At 45.1% G+C, this 15,425-nt stretch overlaps 1 protein-coding gene and 1 long non-coding RNA gene across 6 annotated transcripts in view; one reads left to right on the top strand and one right to left on the bottom strand.

Annotated features, from left to right (window-relative positions):
- The window catches only part of LOC309561462, a 266,849-nt gene that overhangs the window by 107,488 nt on the left and 143,936 nt on the right, over nt 1-15,425 (top strand). The window lies entirely within an intron of this gene.
- LOC309561437 (laminin subunit beta-2-like) overlaps nt 1-15,425 on the bottom strand; it is a 166,666-nt gene that overhangs the window by 60,254 nt on the left and 90,987 nt on the right. For all 5 annotated transcript variants that reach the window (XM_082265342.1, XM_082265341.1, XM_082265340.1 and 2 more), the window contains exons 13-17: nt 11,746-11,825; nt 9,878-10,013; nt 7,522-7,680; nt 3,194-3,321; nt 1,194-1,314 (exon numbers count right to left, since the gene is read on the bottom strand). In XM_082265342.1, the coding sequence (XP_082121468.1) occupies nt 1,194-1,314; nt 3,194-3,321; nt 7,522-7,680; nt 9,878-10,013; nt 11,746-11,825 (624 nt within the window). The remainder of the gene's footprint in view (nt 1-1,193; nt 1,315-3,193; nt 3,322-7,521; nt 7,681-9,877; nt 10,014-11,745; nt 11,826-15,425) is intronic.

Here is a 15,425-nt window from a genome sequence, read left to right as displayed (position 1 = left end):
GTGGCGTCAAATGGACCAAAAACATAATGTCCCAGAGGTTTTCTATTGGATTTAGGTCAGATGAGCGTGGGGGCCATTCAATGGTATCAATTCCTTCATCGTCCAGGAACTGGCTGCATACTCTTGCCATGTGAGGCCGGCCGTTGTCATGCACCAGGAGGAACCCAGGACCCACTGCACCAGCGTAGGGTCTGACAATGGGTGCAAGGATTTCATCCCGATACCTATAGGCAGTCAGGGTGTCATTGTCTAGGCTGTAGAGGTCTGTGCGTCTCTCCATGGCTATGCCTCCCCAGACCATCACTGACCCACCACCAAACCGGTCATGCTGAACGATGTTACAGGCAGCATAACGTTCTCCACGGCTTCTCCATACCCTTTCATGTCTGTCACATGTGCTCAGGGTGACCCTGCTCTCATCTGTGAAAAGCACAAGGTGCCAGTGGTGGAGCTGCCAATTCTGGTGTTAAGTGGCAAATGCTAATCGAGCTCCATGGTGCCGGGCAGTGAGCACAGGGCTCACTAGAGGACGTTGGGCCCTCAGGCCACCCTCATGAAATCTGTTTCTGATTGTTTGGTCAGAGACATTCACACCAGTGGCCTGCTGGAGGTCATTTTGTAGGGCTCTGGCAGTGATCACCCTGTTCCTCCTCGCACAAAGGAGTAGATACCGGTCCTGCTTATGGGTTAAGGACCTTCTATGGCCCTGTCCAGCTCTCTGAGAGTAACTATCTGTATCCTGGAATCTCCTCCATGCTCCTGAGACTGTGCTGGGAGACACAGCAAACCTTCTGGCAATGGCACGTATTGATGTGCCATCCTGGAGGAATTGGACTGCCTGTGCAACCTCTATAGGGTCCAGGTATCGCCTCATGCTACAAGTAGTGACATTGACCCCAGCCAAATGAAAAACTAGTGACAAACAGTCAGAAAAGATGAGTAGGGAAAAAAATTTCAGTGGCCTCCACCTGTAAAACCATTCCTATTTTGGAGGCCGTCTCATTGTAATTGCCCATCTAGTGCCCCTGTTGTTTATTTCATTAACACCAAAGCATCTGAAACTATTTAACAAACCCCCTATGCTACTTAATTGACAGATCAATATCCCAGTTTAATTGACTTGATGCTATACTCCGATAAACTTTAATTTTTTTGAGCAGTGTATCATTGCATTAACAAGGAACTGCCCTCACCGAATCAATAAGGATGTTGGCTCCGGGTACCTTCTCCCGCAGGTTGTACCTGGTGAACTCTAGTCGGATGGTGTAACTGACCCCACGTTCCAAACAAATGGGCTGAGGCAAGACAACATGTCTATAAAGAAAGGTGACTTCAATTTACAATTTAACTGTGAACAATCAGTACCCTTTGAATAGAAACAATACTGTTTATTGGTCTTTTTTTAAAGTTCCAAAATTTATAAACTCATTCTTAAGGTAATTTTTTAATTATTTGTGTAAAACGCTTATTTCATAGGATGTTCCGATGTCTTAGTGTGTGCACAGCTTGTTAGGCTATCTAATAAGAAAGCCCAGCACTAGCTCTGCGCTGTACATGTTTCAGATGTAGATGATACTGTGTCTGCTAGGAGATATGGAGGGGTGAAGTCCTTCCTCTGTGACATTAGGCTGACGAATTCAGTTGTGTGTGGATAACCTGAGATCCCGTTACTGAATGATCTATTTATAGCATAGGAGTAAAACAACTTTAAAATCCTAGAGTACAATCTTGCATGTGCTACCTGTATATATCTGAGAAATGTAAAGTTACAAAGCTTATAAACTCCTATAATTTTTTTTAATACTTTTTATTCCAAAATGTACAAACTTATTAATTTCATTATTTTATCATTTATATAAAATTCTTATTTTATAGGATGATTTAATTTTTCAGTGTATGCAAAGCTTGTTGGTCTATTAAGAAAGCCCAGCACTAGCTTTGCTCTGTACATGTTTCGGCAGACTGATGATGTACATCAGTGTTCTCCAAACTGTGGCCGAGGGGGCCAGATGCGGCCCTTTGCTTGCTTTTATCCGGCCTTTGGGTCACTATTTTATTCACTTATACCAACAATGGGGCATAATTCTCCCGCACTGACATGAATGAAGGGACACAATTCCTCTCAATGATACCAGCGATGTAGCAAAATCTCTTCCAATGATACCAACAATTGAGCCAAATGACACCAATGATGGGGCACAATTCCTCCCACTGACACCAAGATGGGGCACTATTCCTCCCACTGACACCAATGATGGGACACAATTCCGCCCACTGACACCAATGATGGGGCACTATTCCTCCCACTGACACCAACGATGGGGCATGATTCCTCCCGCTAACACTAAGATGGGGCACTATTCCTCCCACTGACACCAATGATGGGGGATGATTCCTCCCATTGATATCATCGATGGGGCATGATTCCTCCCACTGACACCAACAATGGGGCACAATTCGTCCCACTGACAACAACAATGGGGCAATATTCCTTCAATTGACACCCACCATTGTCACAATTCCTCCTACTGACACCAAGGATGGGGCATTGTTTTTTCCCACTGACTTCGGAACATTTTCTACTCCCAGTGGCCACAGTTCGACCCCCCCCTAAAGTCTGAAAGACAGTAAACTGGCCCTTTGTTTAGAAAGTTTGGAGACCCCTGATGCAGATGATACTGTGTCTAATAGGAGATATGGAGGGTCAAGTCCCTTCTCTGTGATATCAGGCTGACTCATTCAGTTGTGTGTGTATAGCCTAAAATCCTATTACTAAATGATGTATTTACAGCATAGTAGTAAAACAACTTTAAAACCCTAGAGTACAATCTTGCGTGTGCCACCTGTAAATATCCGAGAAATGTAAAGTTACAAAGTTTATAATCTCATATTTAATGTCATTATTTGTATAAAATGCTTATTTTATAGGATTATTTTAATCTTCAGTGTGTGCACAGCTTGTTAGACTATCTTATAAGAAAGCCCAGCACTGACTTCACTCTGTACATGTTTCGTCAGATTGATAATCAAGATGATACCATGCTTGCTTGAAGGTATGGAGGGGTCAAATCCATGGAGGAATCAAGTACGCATGGAGGCTGATGAGCATTGTCCTTCAGATGCAGCTCTTCATCCATATGAATAAGCCATTACTGTGAGCTCTGTAGCAAGACTTTGGCACTCATACACTCACCGGGTCGTAGTCAGAAATGATGCAGTCATGACATCATCAGCAGGGATGGTGTTACCACAGGGACTGCTGGATGGAATAGGCCCAGGCCTGATAACCGTTATCTTCACCTGCTGCCACGTATCTGGAAACTATGTAAAAACACTGCAGTGAATACAATGGGAAGGGACGCACTCAGGAGTTAACATACAAAAGCTGGAGCACAGAACATTGGAGAAATAGTGGGGCTGGTGCCCAACCAGGTTTCATCAATCAAATTAAACAAACAAAAAATATCTGATGCTCAACTTTGATTCCAGTGTTGCAGCACTCAAGTCATCTTTAGCCCCCGTTCACACTGGGGCGACCTGTCAGGAGACCTGGTCGCCTGACAGGTCGCCGTAGGTCGCCTGGCATAGAGAAGCTGTGGACCCGTTCTAATAGGAGCGACACAAGTCGCTCCGACTTAGAAAAAGGGTCCGGAGCTTCTTTGGGGCGACCTGGAGCGACCTGCATTGACTTCAATGTTATGAAGTCCGTGCCGGCCGCTCCGAGGTCGCGGTGAGGAAGTCGGATCGCCCCAGTGTGAACGGGGCCTTATCAGACTTGTATAAAGTACTCGAAATTTCTACTTGAGTAAAAGTACAAGTGCTCGATCAAAAAGTGACTTGAGTAGAAGTGGAAGTGCTCGCAGAAAAAGTTACTTAAGTAGAAGTACTAAAGTATTCAACATTTTTTTTACTTAAGTATTGCAAGTAGTTTTTTCAAAAAATTTGCTACTTAAGTACTAAAAGTAAAAAGTACCAGTAGTTTTGAAAAAAAAAATTCTACTCAAGTACTGAAAGTAGAAGTACAAGTACTGTGTTATGTAGTTATTAAAGAAAGAAGTCAAAAGTTTGAACATCATATTGGTTTTTATTATTTCAAATTATTTATTCAAATGATTCACCTGTGTTTGTTAGTAGTTTCTTGATGCACTTTAAGCGCTGTAGCACCATTTATTTGTTTGTTTCATATTTTCTTTTTATTGGAAAGATTTGGTATAGCAGCTTTTATTATACACAGCCTTTATTTTCGTATGCGCTGATTTACAAATGACATTATACACATTTTTTTGAGCTTTATGCAACCTGCCATCTACTGTTCTGGCAGTGGTAATTTTTTTAAAAGTAACGAGTAACTATGCAGCACAAAAAAAAAATACTTGAGTAGAAGTATCGAAATCATTGAAAAAATGTAGTGAAGTAAAAGTAGAAGTAGGAGAAAAAAATTCTACTCTAGAAAAGTACAGATACCGCTTTTCAGTACTTAAGTACAGTACTTAAGTAGTTCTACTTCGTTACTATACATCTCTGGGCCTTATTCTTTAGTAGCAATATTGTTACAGCATATCAATAGGCAACAGTTTCAGATCCTCTCATCAATCCTTCATCCACACCTTGACCATTGTAAAAGAGAAGTAATGATATTAAGTCCCGGTTCACAGTTGTGCGATGCGGGAAGGCTGTGAATTCGCAGCCTGTTCCCGCATCGTAAACGCACATCTGGCAGTTCACACTGCCATACGCGATACGCAGGGGGTGTCAATTAAATGTTAACGACACCCCCAGTTTGATCGCATATAGCAGTGCGATCTGACTGTCAGATCGCACAGGATCGCACAGGATCGGATCGCACAAGTGTGAACCACTGTGCGATCCGATCCTGAAAAGGCTGGAAAAAAGGGTCCTGTGCGTCTTTTGTGCGGGTGCAGTGTGAATTTCAGCCATACAAAGTGTATGGCTGAATTCACATCCGATCGCATGTAATGAAGGAGCAGTGCGCTTCGAATTACATGCGATCGCCGCACTCGCAAGAGTGTGAACCGGCCCTAAGGGTTCAATTTTTAAGAAAGATTGAGTAAGCCTCCATTCACACATGAGCAGTTTGTCTCATGTTTACTGAGGCCTGACAACACTCAGCATGAAGATTCTCATTATAGTCAATGGTGTCACACCTGAGTGTTGTACTGCTGCTTATCATGCAAAAGAGTACATTAGCTTTTTTTTCATACAAAATTGCATGTATTTTCTTCTGTAGGTTTTAATGAGAATTCCTAATATGAGCAACACAAGCATTTTCTGGTGCTTTGCTTCAAACAGTCGCTCTTCTCCTTCTAGCAACCTTAGGCCTGTGAACAAAATGAATGATTTAGGAGTATCCATGCTGGATGTGGAGACTGTCATCTGCCTGGTGAAAGAACACACAAACCTGTACAGCCCCTGTGATGCTCATTACAAGAACCACTAAGATCCCAGGTATGGCTGAACCTCTATTATCCCTGTGATGCCAGTTACAAGAACCTCTACAATCCCAGTGATAGCCATAACAAGAACCTCTACAACTCCAGTGATGCCCATTACAACAACATCTATAACTCCAGTGATGGCCATTACAAGAACCTCTACAACTCCAGTGATGCCCATTACAACAACATCTACAACTCCAGTGATGGCCATTACAACAACATCTACAACTCCAGTGATGGCCATTACAAGAACCTCTACAACTCCAGTGATGCCCATTACAAGAACCTCTAAGATCTCAGTGATGGCTGAACCTTTATGACCCCTGTGATGCCAATTACAAGAACCTCTACAATCCCAGTGATAGCCATTACAAGAACATCTACAACTCCAGTGATGCCCATTACAAGAACCTCTACAAATCCAGTGATGGCCATTACAAGAACCTCTACAACTCCAGTGATGGCCATTACAAGAACCTCTACAACTCCAGTGATGGCCATTACAAGAACCTCTACAACTCCAGTGATGCCCATTACAAGAACCTCTACAACTCCAGTGATGGCCATTACAAGAACCTCTACAACTCCAGTGATGCCCATTACAAGAACCTCTACAACTCCAGTGATGCCCATTACAAGAACCTCTACAACTCCAGTGATGCCTATTACAGGAACCTCTAAGATCTCAGTGATGGCTGAACCTTTATGACCCCTGTGATGCCAATTACAAGAACCTCTACAATTCCAGTGATAGCCATTACAAGAACCTCTACAACTCCAGTGATGCCCATTACAAGAACCTCTACAACTCCAGTGATGCCCATTACAAGAACCTCTACAACTCCAGTGATGCCCATTACAAGAACCTCTATGACCCAAAGGATGCCCAGCCCTTTACAAGAACCTCTACGACCCCCATAATGCTTATTACAAGAACCTCTACAACCCCCATGATGCTTATTACAAGAACCTCTAAGACCGCGTGATGCTCATTATAAGAACCTCTACAACTCCTGTGATGCCAAAAAAATCCAGGGGGTTTCCAGTCACAACTTGCCAACCAGCCTGCGACCAACTGAATTGACCTGTCTAACAGTATGCGTTAAAAATAGGGGTTTCGTTGCATACATTTGCAAATACATGCGTAAGCTGCAGGCCATGGCAAGGCACCCTGATATCTGCAGACCCCTAACTCTACCTTTAAAGAGTCTCCACGGTGAGAGCACATGTATTCTAATGGATAGATGGAGGACAGGTGACTGGAGGGAGCCCACCCCTCCTTAAAGGCGCAGGGTCACACTGAACACCCAGCACATTGCACAATGGCAGCAAAGGTGTCAGTGCGTTGCCTAACTAATATACCAAATAATAATACAAAAAATGGTCACTTCTGCCACCTATAACTGGTCTTGACCGCAAGGAGCACTGGAAGGGCAAACGCATGTCAAGAAAAACCAGGGGGTTTCCAGTCACAACTTACCAACCAGCCTGCGACCAACTAAACACCTGTGATGCCTATTACAAGATCCTCTATGACCCCCGTGATGCTCATTACAAGAACCTCTACAACCCAAGTGATACTTCTTACAATAACATCTACAACCCCCGTGATGCCCATTACAAGAACCTCTACGACCCAAGTGATACTTCTTACAAGAACATCTACAACCGCCGTGATGCCCATTACAAGAACCTCTAGGACTCCAGTGATGCCCATTACAAGAACCTCTAGGACTCCAGTGATGCTCATTACAAGAACCTCTAGGACCCCAGTGATGCTCGTTACAAGAACCTCTACAACCACAGTGATGCTTATTACAAGAACATCTACAACCCCCATGATGCTCATTACAAGAACCTCTAGGACCCCAGTGATGTTTGTTACAAGAACCTCTACGACCGCAGTGATGAACATTGCAAAAACCTCTATGACCCCCATGATGAAATTACAGGAACATCTTAAACCATTGATGCCCCTTACAAGAATCTATATTACCCCAGTGATGCCCATCACAAGAACCTCACAACAAGAATCTCTGTGTGTAAATGACTTTAAACCACTTACCTTTGGCTCATAGCGTATGATAGCATCATACTCCATCGAGAATGGAATGTTGCTGATCTGAAATTCTATAACTCCACCCTCAGCGACCAGAGCAAATCCAGTTCCAGTCCATGTAGCGGGTCGACCCACCATACGTTCCCGCTCAAATACAGAGCATCCCTACATAGAGAAATAGACAGAGCCATAAAGGTGGTCGGTTCCTGTAGCATTTAGCCTTACGTATAGAAATCCAGTGTGTCTCTCGTTAAACTGCATGTCTAGGCGAATTGGAGTATAAAGGCTTAGACCTGCTGTCAAGTAGTTTTTAATGTTTGTACTGGAGACTATTGTCACTGAGAAAGGAAGTGAGGGACAAATCCTAAGTTTGGAGGTGTACTCAGAACAACAGGTGAGGGAAAATCTGCAATAGGGACCCCTGTTTCCCGGAACAACTTATTAAAAGGGCAATTCCCGTGATGGGAAGTTTCTCTAATGGAATGCTGATGGCAAAAAAAAGAAAAATTGGGGGGGGGGTTTTAACCCTTCCCTACTCTATTCAAAAGTGAAAAAAACATTGATCATTTTATTTCTCTGTCTGTGTCTTTGAGACACAACAGGTAGCAAGAGGAAATCTCCCCAACGTGAGGGGAATTCCTATCTTAGACAGTTGCCACCAGAACACTTGTCCCCATTTGGAAAATTCCCCCCTCACCTCTTGCTCTCATGACAACACTAACTCTTAGAATTTCCTGTAATTTTCTGTCTCTGTGACTGTTGCCACCAAGACAAATCGAGAGGGCGAATCTCACCAGCGAGAATGCAGGCCGCAGTAAAAATTGGATAGAAAGTTTTTAACCCTTCCCCACTCTATCCAAACCACAGATACAAAGATTTCACTTGCAGTTGTCCTCCTCCCTACAGCATATGTTAACTGCTTGTTTTGCTTAGGGCAGTGGCTTTTTGAGACCAGGGTCCCGTAAAGTCTTCCAAAACCTTCTAAGCCCCAACAGTAAAAAATAAAGTTTATATTTATACAATCTAATATGGGAATGCAATACGTGTATTGAAATGTTTAAAGGCTCTGGATGGGGCTGGGTATCACTGTATGGGATAGGGGTTGTGGAGAAGGTTAGGGGACACTGCAGTAGACTTGGTGGTCCTGTAGGAGATTAGGTTTCTGGAGGGGGCTTGGAAGCACTATGGGAGGTTGGTGGGCACTGTGGCACACTGTTGGTAGTTGGGAGCACTATGCAGCTGCAGCTGGTTGGGGGGGCACTGTGGCACACTGTTGATAGTTGGGAGCACTATGGAAGGCTCAATGCTTTGCAGCTGGTTGGGGGGCACTGTGGAAGGCTGAGCAGCACTGTGGAAAGTTGGGGGGATATTTTGGAGACTGAGGGCTCTTGGGGGGCCTGGGTTCCCTGTAGGCCACAATGGGAGGCACTATGGGAGGGGAGGTTGGTGGGCACTGTGGCACACTGTTGGTAGTTGGGAGCACTATGCAGCTGCAGCTGGTTGGGGGGGCACTGTGGCACACTGTTGATAGTTGGGAGCACTATGGAAGGCTCAATGGTTTGCAGCTGGTTGGGGGGCACTGTGGAAGGCTGAGCAGCACTGTGGAAAGTTGGGGGGATATTTTGGAGACTGAGGGCTCTTGGGGGGCCTGGGTTCCCTGTAGGCCACAATGGGAGGCACTATGGTAGGTTGGTGGGCACTGTGGCACACTGTTGGTAGTTGGGAGCACTATGCAGCTGCAGCTGGTTGGGGGGGCACTGTGGCACACTGTTGATAGTTGGGAGCACTATGGAAGGCTCAATGCTTTGCAGCTGGTTGGGGGGCACTGTGGAAGGCTGAGCAGCACTGTGGAAAGTTGGGAGGATATTTTGGAGACTGAGGGCTCTTGGGGGGCCTGGGATCCCTGTAGGCCACAATGGGAGGTTGAGGGTACTATGGAAGCTGGGAGGCATTGTGGAAGGTTAAGAGATCTGCAGCTGGCTGCAGGCCCGGGAGAAGGGAGGATGTGGTCCAGCATTGGGCTACGGCCTGGTGGTTAAAAACCCCTGGCTTAGGAGATGATGAATAGGCTAATATACTTATTCCTTGCTCCTGCAGGCTTTCTCCTCCTCGTGCTACCAATTCTCCTAAGTCTCTGTGCACAGCTCCCTGACATCATCCCATACAATGCAGGACTGGCTCTCCTCCATTGTAAAGGAGGATGCAAGTATTTGTGGCTGCTGACTTTTAATTTTGTTTCCCCAGCTGGAACACTGCTTTCAGCCATGCAAAGGAGAGGGGGACCCACTGTAAGTGCAAATCTTTTATTACTCCGGAGTCTTAAACTGTTATCTTACCACCCCCATAGTGCAGCACTCATTACCTGTCGGAGCAGTGCAGACTCTGCCTCATAGGTGTAGTGATCCAGATTGATACGGTAGAAGCCAGATTTCACCATATTACACTGTCTGCCCACCATATTATTCCTGCAGCGGCACTGACCAGTCTCTGAGGAGCACCTAGTCACCAAAAATGAAGGAAAGGGATTTATTTTTTAACATTTTATAAGAGAATAACACAATGAACAACCGCCTATTGCTGTCACAAAGATGTTTACATTCCTTGCGACAGCAATAAAAGTGATAAAAATGTTTTTAAAGAAACAATATAGAAAAAAAATAAAATAAAAAAAATAAATAAATGAAAAAAACATTTAAGTCACCCCCATCCTGTCCTTATGAGCAAAGGTGAATGCAGGTGTTGGTCCTGCATGCATATGTAAACAGTGATCGCACCACACATATGAGGTATCAACGCGAATGTCAGAGTGAGAGTAATAATTTTAGCACCAGACCTCCTGTGTAACTCTAAACTGGTAACCTGTAAAGGCTTTTAAACCGTCCCCTATGGATAATTTAAAGTATCGTAGTTTGTCACCATTTCACGGGCGTGCGCAGCTTTAAAGCATGAAATGTTTGGTATCTATTTTAGGGATCAACCGATTATCGGCAAAGCCGATATATTGAGGGCCGATATACACTTTCCCCGATATATCGGAATCGGCCACCAAGGTGACCGATATTGCTGATATTTCTGAAAGTGCTTGTACCGGAGTGATGCCTGAAGCTAGAGGCATCACCCCGGTACCGGTGTCCATAGCTGACGGTCGGCTGTCTTGTAATGAAATTATATACTAGTTACTACTAAATACTATATATATAAATAAACAGTTTGCTGAAGACAAGCTGACTTAGGACATGGATTACTGGAACCATCTCCTGTGGTCTGATGAGACCAAGATAAACCTATTTGGCTCAGATGGTGTCAAGTGTGTGTGGCGGCAACCAGGTGAGGAGTACAAAGACAAGTGTGTCTTGCCTACAGTCAAGCATGGTGGTGGGAGTGTCATGGTCTGGGGCTGCATGAGTGCTGCCGGCACTGGGGAGCTACAGTTCATTGAGGGAACCATGAATGCCAACATGTACTGTGACATACTGAAGCAGAGCATGATCCCCTCCCTTCAGAGACTGGGCTGCAGGGCAGTATTCCAACATGATAACGGCCCCAAACTCACCTCCAAGACGACCACTGCCTTGCTAAAGAAGCTGAGGGTAAAGGTGATGGACTGGCCAAGCATGTCTCCAGACCCAAACCCTATTGAGCACCTGTGGGGTATTCTCCAACGGGAGGTGGAGGAGTGCAAGGTCTCTAACATTCACCAGTTCTGTGATGTCATCATGGAGGAGTGGAAGAGGACTCCAGTGGCAACCTGTGAAGCTCTGGTGAACTCCATGCCCAAGAGGGTTAAGGCAGTGCTGGAAAATAATGGTGGCCACACAAAATATTGACACTTTGGCCCAATTGGGACATCTCACTTAGGGGTGTACTCACTTATGTTGCCAGCACTTTAGACATTAATGGCCGTGTGTTGAGTTATTTTGAGGGAACAGCAAATGTACACTGTTATACAAGCTGTACACTCACTACTTTACATTGTAGCAAAGTGTCATTTCTTCAGTGTTCTCACATGAAAATATATAATAAAATATTAACAAAAATGTGAGGGGTGTACTCACTTTTGTGAGATACTGTGTGTATATATATATATATATATATATATATATATATAGATATAGATATCTATATATATATATATATATATATATATATATATTGTTTGGGGGTTCTAAGTAATTTTCGAGCCATAAAAAGATAATTTTTACATGTAGGAGAGGAAGATTTTAGACTTACTGGTTGTCCCATGCACCTCCAACATCACAGTCACATGATCGGCATCCATGAAGATCATTACTAAGCGCCCAGTATTCCGGCTGGGAAAATAAAGGATTTAATTAGTAATGCATATTTTTCATCTGGTTATTATCTGCTTGGTGGCAGTTAGATCAACTGCTGGCTAATGTCTATGAACTTCTATGTCCTAGCAAGTCCCAACCCAGGTCCAGTACCACTTGGCCCATCTTTTTAGCTATTAGGGTGGCATTCTAACCACCAATGTAATGTGCCAAAAAGTCTGTGTTGTGGACTTTGAAGATTAATTTATTCATGATGCTTATAGCTACAGAGATGAATGAGTGTTGTTTAAAATGACAGTAAAGTCTTGTTTTTTAAAAATCATGTTATACCTACTTTCTCTGTGCAGTGGTTTTGCACAGAGCACCCCCAATCCTCCTCTTCCTCCCTCTGTCTCGTGATTGGCTCGCTGGCTGTTATTGACAGCAGCTAATGGCTCCCGCTGCTGCCAAAAGCCAATCGGGAGTGCGAGTCCCAGGAAAGGAAAGGCTCTTGTGGACATCACTGGATCGAATTGGCTCAGGTAAGTATTAGTGGGGGCTGCTACACACAGAAGTTTTTTTTTTACCTTCATGCATGCAAATAAAAATAAACATATTTTGATTGGTATGCGCAAAAGTTATCTCATCTACAAACTACGGGAAAGATTTATGTCATTTTTATTGTTTTTTTTTTTTTTACTAGTAATGGCGACGATCTGCGATTTTTTTGCGGGACTGCGACATTGCGGCGGACAGATCGGACCCCTAACTGACATTTTTGATATTTTTTGGGGGGACCAGTGACATTTCTACTTTAATCAGTACTAAAAAATATTCGTATTATTGTAATAAGTTACTGTAATAATGACACTGGCAGGGAAGGGGTTAACACTGTGGGTGATCAAGGGGTTAAATGTGTACCTAGGGGGCGTGTTTCTCACTGTGGGGGGGGGTGTGGCTTGTGGCAGAGACCTGTGATCCTATATAGAAGGATCACAGGAGCTCTGTGATCATTCCAGGGAGAAGAACGGTCAGCTGTGTTTACAACAGCTGACCGTTCTTCTCTTTAAGTGGGGAACGATCTCGGGTGTCAGGCGGCAATCAGAGCCGCCTGCCCCGTGCATCGGAGTCCCCACTGACGAGCGGGGGCAGGAGCGTGCCGCCGACCGCGCGTGCTCGCCCCCTAGCTGCAGGCACGTGGCCGATGTATACCTACGTCGGTTTGCTCAGGAGGGAAGCGGCGGGCGGCTGGGAAGCGGCGGGAGGTCGGGAAGCGGTGGGCGGTCGGGAAGCGGCGGGTGGTCGAGAAGCGGTTAAATAGACTCCTATATTTCTGCCACGTCAGCAATTTATAATCTTTATTTGCAGCTTCTTTATAGGGATAATGCATGTGGTACATGTATTGCAGAAATGTGTTTTGTTTTTTATCCTTTTTTGCTCTGACATACGTTTTAAGATTAAAGAAATAATTAGTCTGTCGGTTCACAAATCCAGGCATGCAGGTACCTGGTATTTAGAGCGCAGACACCGTACACCTTCCTTGGCGTGTCTGGAGCACACACTTAGCCCAGTCTGGGGGTGACAGCACTCCGAAGGCCTAATCCCACTCTACAGCCATCAACACGTTCACCGGCCTTCCCCTCCGACAGGAGATTCAGTTACCAGCAGCTGCTGTGTGGAATGCACAGGAGGATATCTGCCTCCCTCGCAGGGAAATATGACTTCCTGCGGCAGCTTGTAAGGTGTTTGTATGTACGGAATGGAAGCGATCGGTTTATGATATTCCGGAACACCTCCTCTACCCTCCCTTGTAAAAATAAACAGATTAAGGAACGCCGCAATGCAATCTCACTCCTTGTCCCTATCCGCTAATTAGAAGGGACCCAACTGGGGCCAAAGACGGCGCTCTGCCTGTCCAGGAACTGTATGATCGCTCCACTTCTAGAGGAGAAACCATTAAGAACATGAGCATGTGCCTGAGATTGGAGGTGACCTCAGAAGACACTCAAAGTATTTATACCCAATTCAGAGGATCACAATGACTGCTATGAAGCTGATTCATGAAGATGGAAGGATATGTCGGTGCAGAGCGTATTAGATTCCAACTGCCATTTTTTACAGTGCAAATTGAGAAGATGAGAAGCTGAGAATTCTAAAGTGAATAGCACAATAGCTTGTGATGTGGAATAGGAGTGTGCAGCATAGAGTGAAAACACTGATTCTGCATTAAGACATGGTGAGCGAGTGTTGTCACCTTTTTACAGGAAGTCCCTGGGGAAGGCTAACAGGATCAACTGGAACAACTAGGGGCAATGCAAAAAAAAAAATATATACAATTTACATAAACTATATGCAAAGCCCAAACAGTTTTTTAACTTTTGGACAAAGTAGGGACAGGTTAAAGTCCTTGCAATCTGTAAGACCTTGTAGTGCTGCCCCAAGCTAGAAGTAAGGTGTTCTCATCTGTTGGGGCTCAGGAATAGTGGTGCTGGCAGGGGCAAAACTACAGGGGTTGCAACTCCAACCAGGCCCCATGCTCCAGGGGGTCTGTGCGGCTCCCCTGTGCACCTGGATAGGAGGGGCGGGGGCAGCATGTAGAGAAATGACTGTCCTCCTTTTTCCTCCTGTAGCTTCAGGAGGAAAATGGAGGAGATTGGTTCCTCTGTATGCTGCCCCCGCAACTCCTCCTATCCAGTTCACTTGTGTTCTGCTGTCTCTGGGCCCCTGTGTGCTCCCTTGGTCCCCCCCAAATGTGCTGCCCCCCCCCCCCCACACTGTGCTCCCTTCCCTCTCCTGCCGGCTACTGCAGGGGATGTGTCTCAATAGAGAACCAGGAAGGGGTCGGTAAATATGTAATTTACCAGCTCCTTCCTTTTCTGGATGGACAGAGTTATAGTCAGTGACACTGTAAAAAAATAAAATAAAATGATGAAAAATAATACAATTAAAATACCAAAAAATAAAAACTACTGACCCCAGTGGGTGAACTTCCAGGATCGCAAAGGTCACACTTGCGACCGGGCCCTGGCATTCAACCACCGTGTGGAGGCCCTAAGATGGCAGGAAGGGGGCCCACTGCAGAACTTGTGAAAGGGTCCCGCTGCAGGACCGTAATAAAGGGTCTCGCAACGAGAGTAAAGGGTCCCACCCAGGATCAGTGGGAAGAGCCCCAGGCTTGAAGGGAAAGGCCCTGGCCAGGGGTCTGGAGGGCCCTTCGTGGTTTCTTGCACTGGGACCCTGAAGGTTGTAGTTACGCCTCTGGGTGCTGGCATCAAGTTTCACTCATCCAGAGGTGCCAGTAGTAGTGAGACACTTCTTGCCCAGCCTGATCCCTGTAGGTGTATGTGATGGCCTCAGCCAGTGCTGTTCCACTGACCATGCCTCCTGATGAGTTTCATCCCGCCCACTAGGGCTAAGTCATAAACCTCTTTGATTAAGCCCCAGTGGGCGGGCAAAATGCATTCGTTTAAAGTCCTGTCTGTTTTTTTTTTTATTCTCTGTATTATGGGGAGATTTCTCCTCTAAAAAAGGAAATCCTCTCTCGGATAGTTGTAACTGGAATAAGTGTCCCCATTGGAAGATCTCCCCTCTATTCCTGTTCCAGTGACAAATCAAAATTTTGGATTTTCTCCCCATTTT

The sequence above is a fragment of the Pelophylax lessonae genome (assembly GCF_965119305.1).
Source record: "Pelophylax lessonae genome assembly, chromosome: 8".
Classification (NCBI taxonomy): Eukaryota; Metazoa; Chordata; class Amphibia; order Anura; family Ranidae; genus Pelophylax; species Pelophylax lessonae.
This window is presented reverse-complemented; position numbering and strand designations above follow the sequence as displayed.